General features: G+C 44.9%; 1 protein-coding gene across 2 annotated transcripts in view; it reads right to left on the bottom strand.

Annotated features, from left to right (window-relative positions):
* Window positions 1-14,595, bottom strand: part of PRKCH (protein kinase C eta) — a 118,539-nt gene that overhangs the window by 17,228 nt on the left and 86,716 nt on the right. For both annotated transcript variants that reach the window (XM_057416134.1, XM_057416135.1), the window contains 2 exons: window positions 3,574-3,712; window positions 2,477-2,665 (listed from right to left, as the gene is read on the bottom strand). In XM_057416134.1, the coding sequence (XP_057272117.1) occupies window positions 2,477-2,665; window positions 3,574-3,712 (328 nt within the window). The remainder of the gene's footprint in view (window positions 1-2,476; window positions 2,666-3,573; window positions 3,713-14,595) is intronic.

Raw genomic sequence — 14,595 nt, 5'->3', positions numbered from 1 at the left:
TAATATTAGCATCAGTAGTCTCTGAGAAAAATAATCTACATACTTAGCAGCTGAAAATCTACCACCTTCCTTCACAAAATAGCCACAAAGGTACAAAAAAAACCAGGTTCACCAGTCTGTGTTACACTGAAACCTAAAAATACTGATCAAACATTATCAGTACACTGCAAATATAATACCTCAGCAGAAATCACATTTGTTATCATTCAAAAAAAATCAAAGCATGTGGGTTTTTCCCTTTTTAATCTAGAGTCCCAGACAACCTCATGACAGGATGTTTCCTTCCTGTTAAAGGTAATATGCTGTGATGCCTCTAAAAACTCAGCATAAGATAGGGAAGTGGAAATGAGTTCTAGTGATCAGCTCTTAGTCCCAAAAGCAGCTACTGTGAAGTTGCAGAAATTCAGGCTTTATTTTATCATCAGTGCTGTAAAATAAGATGCAAAAATTGCCTCTAGGTAGCAGCCACCCAGGGAGCAGAAACACTGAAGAACTGAAGGTCCAGCCAAAATTCCAGTTGCAACTTCCCCTGGTTAAACACCAGGCTCCTGGCTAATGCCCTAAATTTCAGCCTTTTTCCCAAAGCATACATAGCATAGTGCTTCTCTTGAGCAGCACACGTGCACTCAGAGAGGCAGTTTTGCTTTCATTTAGGTTTCACCAGCAACACGTGACACAGCAGACAAGCAGAGTGGCTGGACAGGAGACCTTTTTCAGGCAAGTAAGCAGCAATTGCTAAGCTGACTGTGCAGTTTTGGAGGCACTCAGTCGGTCTTTATTTAAATTCTTAGCTCCATCCTCAATTCTGGCCCTCTTTCTCCAAAGCCTCTCATCAGGCTGCTTGCCCACTCTGAAAGGGAAGCAAAAGGGACCCACTCTAAAAGCTGGGCTCTGAACACGAGCTAAAGCAGCCTGGGGTGGCTGCCGCTAGTGCTGGCTGTTTCTATGAGGTCCCTACCTGAATTAGGAAAACAAGCATTTCATCAAGAGGCTAAAATTCATATTTTATCATACCCTGAAATTCCTGTTACGATGAGCATCTACCTGGCCACATTTTACCTCCATCTTATACTTACACTAGATGCCTGCAACAAATCCACTCTGCTATTACTTGCTCCTGCAGAAGAGGAATCGGCTCAGACACTCAAGATTCCCAACCCAACAACATGAACGTGGCTCCAAATGCCACAAGAGCCTGAACTTCACTTAAAAAAATAAAATAAATAAAATTGAACATGTTACAGGTTATTTCCAAGACCAAAGGTAGCCTTCAGCATGACAGGCACTCCTGAGCACAACCTGCTATTTCAGTAACACAGTCCTTTGCCTCTCAAGAAGTGGATTTTCTTCTTGGTTGATTTCTGTAGTATTTATTAGATGTGTTTTCAGATACAGAAAGTAGCTGCTCAGTCAGTGTACAACAGAAGTCTTTCAGCAGAAACCTGAAGATCTAATGAAAATGAACTCTCCTCTTTCCTTTAAATAGTCCCACCACTCATTACCTCATTTCTTAGGGTCAATGCTCCACAAGTTACTATGAGCTACCATTTTATCCAACGATTTTGTAGATCCTCTATTACGACAATATTTAGTTGTATCCAGTCTTAAACACACCTTTGGTCACAGTGCTTTTGCAAGGAAATGGAATACTCTTATCCTTCTCTTTCCAAAGGGTGCCTAAATATATTACGTGTCTTGATTACGGGCAGGAAGAAGTCAGTAGCAGAAGAGCCGTGTTAGGTCTCCTCATTCGTAGCTTAACACCCTCATCATTTAATCACCTTTTGATCCATTACAGTAAAGCCAGGCCAATTCCACTGCACTAGGCACTGTTTGTACACACACAGCCTGAAATCTTAAAAAGCTTCACTCCCATGTCATAGGCAAAGGATGGAAGGCACATAGATGAGAGCTCCTGGGAAAATTCAGGAATACATGGTAGAACAAGGACTAAGTGTAGCTAGCAACAGCTCTCCTCAAACTGTTTGCTCTATGGCTCCATTTTTTTTTACTCCCCACAGAAAATCAAACCCCTGTCTTTGTACACAGGTAGACAGGAAACCCTGGGGGATAACTGGTATTACCATCAGAGGGAAGGATTATCATGAAGACTTCACTTTTTCACCACTCCAATTGCATGGAAATCATATATTCACTATTGATTAAATACTGTGTATAACTGCTGCTTCTGTTCTGACTGTATAGTGTAAATTATTAAGTCAGCAGCGGAATGCCCAGACACACAGACATGCAGACACTTTGCTTACCAAGCAGGCAGCTGAACCATACAAAGGACATAACTAGCAAACACACCTAAGTGTGTCAGGATTTGTTTGTTTGTTTACCCTTCAATCCAAGGTAAGAAAAAGACCAGGGTAACAGCAACTTCTGAGTGCCCCACCCCCAGCCCTGCTTCCTTTTGCTAGATTTAGGCTGAAGAAAGCCAGAGAGAACGCGAGTAGCCAAATGGACTCACTGCTTTGAGAATTGCCACTGCGTCCTGCTGGAGCCATGTCGGGTAGACGACTTCATCATTCAGAATGGCCTCAAAGAGGTCGTCCTCATTCTCCGCCTCAAAGGGCGCGTGGCCACACAGCATCTCGTACAGCAGCACGCCCATGGCCCACCAGTCTACGTCAGGGCCATACAGCATCTCCTGCAGGATCTGAAGAAGAGACGGGAAAGAAATATCAACCCTAAAGCTTCTTAGGAGGGGAGGAACAGGGGATGAAACATTAATGTGGAAGTTCTTACTTGTCCTAACAGTGCTCTCTGCTAAGCTGGCTATATGTCCAGGAACATATAGGTGATCTCAAGCTGGTATCAACACAAAGGTACATCAGATACATTAAATAAGAGCTTGGCTGCTCACAGGGTCACCTGGGAAACAAACCCACGCCAGGGGTTAGCAGGAGGAGAAGGGGATTTCAGCAAAACTGGCTGAGCCTCAGAAGCGGCAGAGCAGCCATGTGTGTGGGTTGACACCGCCTTTCTTGCCCCTGGGAAGGAACTGCTTACCCGGCTCCAATGGCAAGGCTTTTAGCTGCAGAGGGGAAGGAGCGTGAGTGTGTGAGAAAGGAACAAACACAAACCACTGGCAAAAATTCAATAGTGTTGAAGAAGGATCTGAAACCCTGTCAGAACATCTGGCAGCATCTGGAGAGCAGCTGCTCCTTAAAGAGGTGTTTATTAATTTTGTAGTGAAATTTGGGAATGACAGGGAATAGGAGGAGGTAGAAAAAAAGAAACAAGGGTGAATTCAATCTCCTTTCAAATTAAACTGGGCCAGTATCTTTATGTGCCTCAAGACTTTTACAGCTGCTCCTCCATTTTTCACCTCACATTTCCTAAACTAAAATACAGGCTTATCTTGGTGCTTAACAGCAGCGTGAAGGTTTACTCATGCTTTACTTGCACAAAGATTATACAAGCATAGATCTATGAGGAATCCTTGCACCCAGCAGTCAAATAAGGTGTAGCTAAAGACACCAGGAAGTACACTTGCTGTTCCAAAGCTAACCTACACTTTTCATATTGCAGCCAATTTTCCTGGGCTCAGAAAGGTTCCTATACCTCCGGAGCGATGTAGTCTGGTGTACCACAGAAGGTGGCTGTGGTAATGCCATCATGAATGCCTTCTTTGCACATTCCAAAGTCTGCCAGCTTGCAGTGACCCTCATAGTCCAGCAGCACGTTGTCCAACTTCAAGTCCCTACAACGAGAATTGTTCATCAAGTCACTACATGCTTGGAGCAACCCCAGCACAAACGGAGGCAGCGTCCCAGGCTTCACAAGCTTAACCTGCAAACTGGACAAGCCTCATAATCATAAAAAAATAAACAGAAGTCATGCAGGAGGGGTTTTCTTTTGCTTCATCTCTTACAAAAGGGAGGGAGGAACAAACACCCGTTTGCCAAAATGCATTTAGTATGGGCAAGTGCTATATGAGTTCGCCCACACGGCTTTCTAAACACACCACAAGCCTGGCTGGCACAGCTCCTGCTCATTTAGCTCTGGGATTCACTGGAGCAGAGGTTGCCAGAGCTGTCAAATTGCGTAATGATGTTATGATGCAGCAGAACGCACAGCAGGGGACGTGCTCTGATTCAGCAAAGCGCTGCACAGGGAGCATGGAGCTGAAGCCAGGAGGCATGCAAGGCTTCTTTAGGGGAAAGCAGGTCCCCTCTTCTCCCGAGGTGTGTGGGGTTAAGATCCCAGACTTGCCTGTACTAAGGCAAGGCTGACTGATAAACCAAGCCTGGAGTATTATCCAAGCTGAGAAGAAAAGAAGCTCCCTGCTGACAATACACCGTATAGACTGGGGGGATCTGTGGCCAGTGTGGGATGCCCCCATCATAAGACAAAGTCTTAGTCCTTCCAGGGGTATCAATTCCAGCAGGACTGCACTATTGCAAGAAGTAAATGTCTCCCATAGCCTTCATTAGGATGCATGGGGACCTCCTTGTCACTGCTACAGAAGACCACCTGCAAAAGGGCTCATTTTCCAGTACGTCACCCCTAGGAGGCTGGGAGCTCCCTATCAAAAGCAGAGCTGCCAAAATGACAGAGCCATAACACAGCTTATCAGCTTCCCTGACCTTGATACTCCCTGAGGGAATAGCCTGCAGTCAGAAGCGCTGTCAGGAACATGACCAGAAAGCACGGGGTCATCTGCAGACTTAAGCAATGCCTTCCTAAGAATACATACCAGGTCATAGCACCTCTGCTTTTCAGCTGCCAGGCATGCTGTAGGCACTGTCACAGATGGAGGAAAGGAGCTAAGATGGGAGCTTTGTGCAGTACACATAGTTTGCAGTTCATTTTCTGAAGCATCTCAGGTACTGGTCCAAGAGTTATACAGAGCCCTCACAGCAGCTCATTCTACTGAGATGGAGGACACATTATAGGCCTAGACAAAGCCACTTTCAAAGTCATGCAGATGCTCAGAGAAGGATCAAATAAATGAATATATTTGAGGGTCTCAAGACTCCTTCATGAAATCCATGCAGGAACTTGATCCATTTTGCCCTCTGGTTGGACACCTATTTCCCTGGGAAGGGGGAGCAATGGGAAGGGTGGTAACATAGGTGGTGGCATCTCCATATCAATATGAAAATCTCTGGATGAGCTGAAATCTGAATCCAGCTTGATCCTGTTCATCCACTGTAACTATGGTGTTAAAGTGAAAATCAGGTCGTCAATTGTTTTGTTGTGCATTGGCATTTCTACAGCCCACACCACCATCAGAAACCTCTCTGGAGCTTGAGACAGCTGTGCAGTGGAAAGATCAGTGACGCACTGTGCTATACAATTAGAGCTACATCCTGTCCTAAAGAGATAAGGAAAAGTATTATTAGCCTATGTTTAAAGGATGAGAAAGTGAGGAGTAGAGGTTAAGAAATTTGCCTGTGTCCCCGAGAACCAGGACTGAACACCAGCTTCCCGAATTCCAGCTGCAGATCTTAATCACAAGATCATACATCCTCTCTCTTCAACTTTGACACAGCATGGCAACACAAGCCAGCAAAAAGCCCTCTGCAGTGATGCTCCCCTTCCCAGCAGGCCCAGCAGCTACATGGTGACCAGTGAGATTCCGATGCCAAGGACAGTGCCAATGCCTGCTTTATGCTGCAGTGTTTCCTGTGGATGGGATGCTCAGCATAAGACACTTATTTTTCCCTTTCTGAGAATCAAAAATGGCTGTCAAGGCCAAAGGCTCGTCCTGGAAAGACTTTAGGCAAGCACAGTGAGAGGTATTGTACGTGGTCACTCATGACAGTACGCTGTCAGCAGCAGTTTCCAGCCATAGCTCCTGTTGCTCTTCCCTGTGGTTCCTGGCAGAGCAGCCCTCCAAGCATGAAGGCAGGCCTTGTTTCCAGGAGTCTGCAATGTGGTTGAAATACACAGTTTATTCTTGGCTCAGTTTTAAATACAGCAAACATCTTTTTTGGGCAGGACTGACTGTTGGGGGTGCCCATAGAGGTGAAACTGTAAGGGAAATTTTGACGAACTTGCTTGGAGATCCCCTTTGCAAACCTCTCCCCCACTGTCCCAAACATCTGCCATGTACTGGAATGACTTGGGAATACTTCCCGATACACCTTCCTTATACCCAAGCCAGCAGAAACATAGTCACGTATATGGAGTAAGCAGGTTATGGTTCCTCATGGAGAACCTGAGGAGCAGAGGCAAGACACCAGGGTCAGCTCTGCAGACAAGATCACCAGGCACTCTGAAATCCCTGCTAGCTGTGTAATACACCACACTCACTACACCAACAGGATGGTCAGAGCTTCTGCAGGTGCAAGAGCACTCTGTGGCTGCTGCATCCTCCCAGAGAGCCCCTGTAATGTAATTGTCATTAAATCTAAACTGCCTGCCTCTCACTGGGTGACTACAGTTTTAACCACACAAAGCAAACCTCCAGCCCCTCCGCTTCTCAGCACGTTAAATCCATTAAGAGTGCCTGTTGTCTCCTCGTGTAGTTAGGCATTTTCTGTTTCCACTAACCGGTAATGTGACATCAATCTGCTCTCACTTGCTCAGGCACTCTGGCTACGTGCAGATCACTTTAGAGGAGGACCTCCCATGACAGAGACTTCTCAATGCTCTTTACTTGGCAAGGCCACAGAAGATGACCCCACACATGCCTCTTGGAGCAGGTCTCATGGACCAGCACAGTGGCAGGCTCAGCCACGCAGCTCCTCTGGAGCCTGCTTTCTCGTAAGGTAATAATTGTCTGGGAAAGCTGTAGTTTGGTCAGGTGTTTGAGCATTCATCCCAAGCAATCCCAGCAGCCAAAAGCTCTGTTCTTACTGCTCGATGTTGACAGGTCTCCCTATGCACCATATCACGTGAACCAACACGGCCACATGAGAGCAAAAACACTGACAGGTTTCTGAGATTTACAGGGAACACTTCATTTTCACAGTAAGGATTCCAGGAAGCTGATGAAACTGGAAGTCATCCAGCTCAGAAAGCCCAAATCTACCTCATTTCCTTAATACTTGCATTTTCCATTCAGTATTTTTAGCAGTTCAATGAAGCAATAAAGGCAGAAAGGTTTTCTGAGGGCTGAGATTCTAAGATCCAGCTGAGGTTCTGCCTTTCACTGGCAAACCTCCACTGGAAAACAGGCTTCATCCCGACTCAGAAAGGCAGCCTTTGTCCTCACAGGCAGCTCAACATAACAGCTTAATGGCCTTGGTTTAGTCTAGACCCAGAAGAAATGACAAAATGAGCTGCTTCAGCGTCACTCACTGGAAGAGGTGCTCTTTACACATCTGCTGCTTGAGTTTAACATCTGTAAAAACCCAAAACTGCAATTGCAGATGATCCAGCCCTTTCCTGCAGCATCTGTCAAATACAATTTCCCTGCAGCAGGGAGCTTTGCCAGTGAATAGGTGTTATACATGTACCTGCCACTCCTTCTACTCTGATCATCTCACTCGTGATGTGGAAATGATATTTTAATGAATGAAGTTTTGGTTTGGGTTTTGGTTTTTTTTTCTCTTTTGGTTTTAGCACCCTGTGCTGTAAGGGCTGTACACATGGTAAGGATCTTCTTCACAGGAGTAGGGAGGGCAGAAACTGGCTTCCTGACTCAGATCAAGGTTCTCCCAGGTTAGTAATCCCAAAAGTCCAGTTTAAAGCTCATAGAAGCCTGCTGTTCCCGTCTTGATGCAAATCATTTAGTCATGAAAGATGTAGGTACAAAGCAGTGGGAGCTAGCCACAAATAGGTGCGACTAATGTAAAACTCCAGCCAAATGTTTAAGAAAAAAAAATAGAAAATAAAAGGGCAATTGAAAAATAAAATCTCTGAAACTGGAACTAGCTAAATGAGTAATTTGGGCATTTCTGAAAGAGAAAATCTTTGCTTTATTAAATCTTCAGCATGCAAGGCCATTTAGATACTCCTTGGGAACACCTTTGGGTGAGCAATTGCACATTCAAACACCCTTCGCAAGCAGGGAGTAGATTTTGGTTTTTCTTCACCTCTTCTGCTGAAGTCATTTTGCTCCATAGAAATAATAAAATCTCCATCACGATGGAGAAAAATGTGTTTCTATTGCCTGCTCTGGTAGCCAAAGCAAGACAAGCTTCCAACTCCTGCTCAGTGAAACTGAGATTACTTTTTGCAAAATGAAGCAAATTCAGTAGAGGAGAATGAAAGACCTGCAGCCTATGGAATAGCACAGTTGGTAAGATACTTATCGAAGAGGTAGGATTTTTCAAGTTGGAGGTTTGCTCCAAATACAGAAGACAACAGATTTAAACTAGTATTACGATTAAATAAAGAGGAGAACAGCTGGAGCTCTCAGTTTTATGTAAAGCCCTAAAAACTCATGTGAAGCTAATATAACTTCCCATTTTCCTTTGCATTCATTAATAATACTCAAACCAAAATATTTTATTTTACTCAAAACCAATATTCTCTTAGGTTGCAAAAAAATATTGTTACGTTTAAGAAGCCCTAACAACTATTTTGGGCCCACAACTTCTGAAGCGATTTTTTGTCTTTCTTTCCACACTAAATATTGGAATCTCAGTTACCAAACTCAAAGCAAGTAATTATTTTCACAATTCCATTCTCACCAGCTTTGGACTAGGGACCTCCATGTATTGTTCCCAATATTTCATATCACTTTGGAAACTGGGGCGACTTCCAACCCCATGTGCCTTAGGTTGTAGAGAACTCACTTAAAAATTCCTTGACAAAAAACAATTCGTATCTCCCACATTTTTCTAATGACAATCAAACTTTTTTTTTTATGGTCAAGTAAGTTTTTATAAACAGAAACTGATATTCTTACAGCATTAAGGAAAAGTTAAGGAAATTTCCTAAGCAATGGTAAAGCTGAGCGTCAGCATGTAGCAGTAAATGCAGGCTAAAGACAACACTTGCAATATATTCTACTGGAGCTAGGACATAAAAACACAGGCTAAGCTGTTATTTGCTTAGTTGGTAGACATCTTTAGGGTAGGGGGAAATATTGAAATCACAAATGAAACTCCATGTTACCAGCCTTTGAAAAAGGGAGCCACAAAGCAGAGATCAGGCAAAGATCAAGCTCCACCGAGCTGGAGAAAAACGGTTTGAGATCCTGAGTTTTGCTGCCAAATAAAAGGACGAGCTGTTGCTCCCTCCCAGACTTGGAGGCTTCCTCTAATTCAGCTCCTGACATACTTTAAAGGGGAAAATCAGTGTAGCTGGAGCAACCCTGCTGTGCTTAAAGACAGCACCCTCTTGGGTACAGAACCAAGAGAAGAAGCAGAGGTAAGACCCAGCACTGTTATACAGAATATAACCAGCATGTAGCCATTTACATACACCATGGTATGGGACTCACAAGCTGAGAAAAAAAGTGTTGCTACACACACCCACAGCTTCACAGCACAATCCCCCAAGTCCTATGGGATTTAGTCTGTGTACTTTATCCTCCGCCGTACTGCATGAGTAATGTTCAAATACAATGCTGCGACTGCAAAACATCACTACACTCCTTGTTTTCCTGAAAACTGTTCTCTTGGGTGCAGAAAACATTTCTCCTAGTTTCCAAACTTCTGAGGTGCAAACCCATTCAGACCACCAGCATGCACACGGACACCCCAACTACAGCAGTCATACTGCAACTTCCAGTGCAATATAATAGGACAGGCGTGAGCTGTCCCTGCCCTATGGCAGGGGGTTGGAACTAGATGATCTTAAGGTCCTTTCTAACCCTAACTATTCTATGATTCTATGACAGAAATCCAGAGAAGATCTCTCCAGATATTTGTAATTCATAATTACCAGAAAGCAGGGATGAAACATAGTGAGGTGCCCTTCTGCTCTGTCCTAAGGGCCAGAAGTTATTTTCAAAAACTGACCACGTATAAGTGTTTAGGGACTGTAAATACAGGCACAACAGCTCCAGACTGAGCTTTCACGTTTCTCAGAAACAAAGCGAAAGCAGAAACTAACATATTGATTCAGAGATTCAACTCAGACCCAGATGAGTGGTATGAGCGTGTGAAACTCCACTAAAAGTTAACACTCAGTGCTAGGCCATATAACAACAGACAGCACTTGATGCAGCTGTGGTAAGCAGAGGCAGCTCACGGGGAAGGTTAATCACACAGGCAGCTCAGTACCTGAGCATTTTCCAGCCAGGAGCCCAGCACTATTCCTGAGGATTTTACAGCCTCATCCCACCACAGCACATTCCAGTCTCTGCAGAGAGCTGCAGGGGGGGAATGTACCAGTATAAAATACCCCCATGGCTTTTCTCTTCTTCACCTAACCCACCCGTGCTGGCACGCAATGTGCAAACCTGTTGAAATGCTCCGCACCTGCGTGTTAGGATAAAGGCATGATGGATTATGGCCACCCAGCCTCTAAAGCAGGCTCCACCTCTCTTGAAGACACCAGGATGGTAATAGTGATGCAATATGGATGCGTATCCAGGGTCAGATACACCACCAGAATGCATGGCTGAACTTCTCTGAAAACTCATACCACAGCACTGGCCAAGGACCACCCTGGAGGACAAGGTCATGGGTGTTTTAATTTGTGCAGAGGGAGATTCTCATACTCACCTTCATCTGTGCTCTTCAGTATGTCCAAAGGCACGCTGTATCAGTCTTACACATTCACAAGGGTAAGTCTGATAAAGTTTTGAAATACATTCTTGCCCTGTTGCTTGGGCTTCAGACTAAACTGTGACTGGCAAGCATTTGTATCCAGAAGCACTCTGCTATTACATTTTAATCTCAAAGTCAAGCAGCCCCTGAAGCTTTAGGACAAGTTTCTGCAAGTCTTCTGCCTAGGTTAAGGCCACACCATGGGTTTTTTGGTGGAGATGGGCTGGAACCCAGTGCTGCCAGCTCCCCGTCTGTCTGACCCCCTCCTGCTGGTGGGGCCTCTCTGGAAGCTAGTTCCCCAAACCACATCAGAGCACTGGTCCCCTCCTGGCACTCCCTGGGCTGCTGCTCTGAGACAAAGCGGCGCCCAAGGCGTTGACTTCTCTCATGGCAAAGCTGGCATTACTGGGCATCCAAGACCTCTCTGGTGGTTTCAAGTGCCAGCAGTCCCACCTCCCCTCCCTCTGGGCACTTCAGAAAAGCATCTGTGGAAGCTAACACAATTACTGACATGATTTCATTGCTATTGAGATGAATGGGCATGATTCATCCTCCAATTAAATTAGAGTGGTAGGCTAAAGTATACAGGCATACACTAAAAAAAAAACCCTTGGCATACTGCAGTATATAATTACAAAGCTTCCACCAAGTTAGTGGGTCTGAACCTGAGTGGTACAGATCCAGTGAGACCCCACGGATGCCACGATTTCCTTCAAGGCCAGGTACAGCTATTAGCTTCCCCTTTATTAGATGCACAACAGCTGTAAGACAGCTAATGATAGTTTCCAAAGGCAGATTTACAAGGGCAAAAAGATACACTGAAATGGAGCACCCGAAAGCTGGAGCCATTACCCATTACTGCTGAAATACAGACGCGCTGGAGATTGCTACATTGGAGTAATCTCAAAGATGGTGCAATCCATATATATTTATATGTCCACATTTGTGTGTGTACTTTTTTATATATATATGTATATATAATACATATATTATTTGCTTCACTTTTATGTGGGACTCTAGTCAGGAAAGAGGAGTTACACCTGAGGCATTTCCCCGAATCCCAGAGCAAACGTCCTCCTATTTACTGCGGGAAGGGGAGAGGTAGACAGAAGAAGGCTTCGTGTCCAGCTCTTGGTATGCATGCCACACGCTCCCTTTCCGGATGAGCCGCCAGCCTAGTCCTGTGATAGACTCCTCAGTCCCACTGGGCAGTGACACTGGAATTTGCTGGCCCTGAGACATCACTTGCTGAGTTGCTCCCAACAGAGCTCCTATTTTATCCTTGCCAGAAAAAGAGGGAGAGAGAAAAAAAATCCCAACTAAACCACAATACTTTTTTGTGAGCCGTATTGCCTGAAGTCTTCAGAGGAAGCATACAACAGACTCAAGACGCAAATGCACAAACAAGAATCAGGTGTGGACTTACAACTGACAGCGCTGAGAGGTTAAAAATATAATCCTATTATACCACTTCAACAAAAATAGACTATCATTGATTTGAAGCCTGAAACTAGAATTAAATCAGGCTTGTGCCTACAGTACAACATGGTCTCAACACTTCAAGATGTAGTGGAAGAGTTACCCAAGATTAACCATCACGAACTGCCCATAGGCCACTGCAGAGCTGCTCAAAGGTCCCATCACAGCTCCAAGCTGTCCAGGTAGGATCAGAGTTGGACTGTGCTGCTGAAAAGGCTCCTCTTTCCACCCGCACAGAGTGACACGGGTTTCACTGATGCCTGCCACTAAGCCCGCCTTGGGGGAATTAGTATCTCCCATGAAATCAACTCTTGTGTGCTGTCACTGCTAATCTCAGGGATGCTGTGAAATCCACCCTCCCCACACTCAGAGTCTTAGGAAGCATGTTTCACTACAGGAAATATCAAAGAACAAAAATAAAAATAAGGATGGCCCTATCCATCATGATCATGTGTTCAGACTGCCTCTGGCAACAGCTTGGGCAGCAAACCAACCTGTGCTAGCACTGGTAACGCCGGGAGGTCTTTGCGGGGGAGACACTCCTGCATTGAACCTGTATGTCTAGTCAGACAGACTTCACCATATTCATCTGATACGGATAAGATTCACTCTACTGAGCCTGATCCTGAAACCAGGGAAATCGGGGGGGGGGGGGAAATCCTGTTGGTTCAGTCAATTTTGGATTAGGGCCTTAAAAAAAATTACTTAACCTTATTAAGGCTCTGAATTACAGATCCAGACTTATAAAGCTAAGGCCATAGGTGCTAATCTCCTTTCTACAATGGAAAGAACAAAGCTGAAGGCAGAAGTATTTTTAGACAGGACTTCTAAAAGCACTTTGCTTTAGCCTGCACTGCTAAATTTACTACTGACTTTTGAAGGAGCAACACTGGGCCAGCATGGATGCCTCTGAATTTTGTCTGCACTGAAATTTTGTCCACGTGGAGAAAGAGCTGTCTCTGTGTTAATGACACATTGTGAGCAAAAAGCACACAGGCATCCCAGTACAGTGCAGGAGGGGGTACTGCCTAGTACCCCTTGGAACAAAGTTTAAATACATTTCCTAGGAGATGCAGTCTTGAGGGTCATTTCTTAAAAAAAAGACTGAAACCATCATTGATATCATTGATTCTCTTTTTTTTTCCTAAGACTCCAATAAACCCACAGGCAAACAAAGTGCTTTCTTCACTGTTCTGATCTCCCTTGCTTTTTGCCACAAAAATAATTTAAATAGCAGCAGTGAAATCAGTGGGTTTTGTAGGTATTTGTAGGAGTGTAGCAAAATGGGTCATTACCCCAAGGTTTAGTTTCTTATTTCATGTGGATTACTGTTGCTATTCACTCATTACAGCTGATTCATGCAGGGCTGTGTGAAGCTCAAGTATCCTGGATAAGCAGGATAGAGCCAGGTGACAGTCCTGGCTGGGCATGTCGAGCTCTCTGCAATCCCACTCCCACTTCTGAGGACTCCTCCCAACCTGCCTGCATGCAGGAACCAGCAACCCTGAGTTTTGTGCCAGGCCAACAGGGACAGACTAGATCCCATGGGTCACCCCAAATGCCATACAGGCAGCAAACAGACCCCAACCAGTCTATGAACAACGCTGTCTGGTTTTGTCCCTGTGTTACATCAGGCACTTAACCCACAAGTCTCATTGGTCAGTGCTCCCAATTCCAGCTATCAAGGGAGACAGGACCTTTCCCAAGGCAGTTCAGTCACTCTAAAATATCACTCACCAGCTGGCAAGGCTACCTAAGTTCCCAAATTGGTGCCTTAGCTGGTTGCCTGATTGCAAGCAAAACAGAAGTGAGAGCAGGAGTCAATCAACGCTTAGCTGACGTGGCTATCGTGCACAAAAAGCTCCCTTGTTCCTGTAATATATGAAACAAATGAATCAGAAAATGAAAATAAGCACTGTCTCAACTGACCTCACCTAGAAAAAAGACAGAAAGAGAACCAGGAGGAAAGTCTGTCTTCACACTGCTCACCTCTTGAGTGTTTAGCACATAGATCTATCAGGTCCCTGTATGAAAGTCACCGCAACCCAACTGTCATCTCCTCAGTGCAGCAGAGCACTCTGCCCTCTGCAACATGCAGTCATGGAGGTACTGTGCATTTGTGCCTCTGGAAATACACTTCCTGGCATGTCTTGGCTTTCCAGATGAAATATTACAGTCCTTCTTCCCCTGATAAACAAGCCAGTCCTTCCATGGACATTTACAGTCACAGCTTGCAACATGAAGAATCAGTGGCCCTTTCCTTTCATCACCCAATACACAAGAGTATCAACTCCAGAGCAGAAGTGGGAAGATTGTGTAAAGGAAGCACAAGTGGCATTTTCAGGACAGGAATGGGTAACTATAGCAAGCTCCACTAAGACAGAAACTTGGGCATGTTAGGCACAAGTAGCATATATCCTTCAGTTGACTGATTCAGAGTCAATTCATGTGACTCTGTTCACCCTTCTGTCCAGGACCAGGATGCCTTGCT

Source organism: Pezoporus wallicus, unplaced genomic scaffold (genome assembly GCF_028554395.1).
Source record: "Pezoporus wallicus isolate ANWC-B61680 ecotype Strahan unplaced genomic scaffold, APGP_CSIRO_Pwel_v1 scaffold_2146, whole genome shotgun sequence".
NCBI lineage: Eukaryota > Metazoa > Chordata > Aves > Psittaciformes > Psittacidae > Pezoporus > Pezoporus wallicus.
The sequence above is the reverse complement of the archived record's forward strand: the minus strand, read 5'-3'. Positions and strand labels throughout refer to the sequence as shown.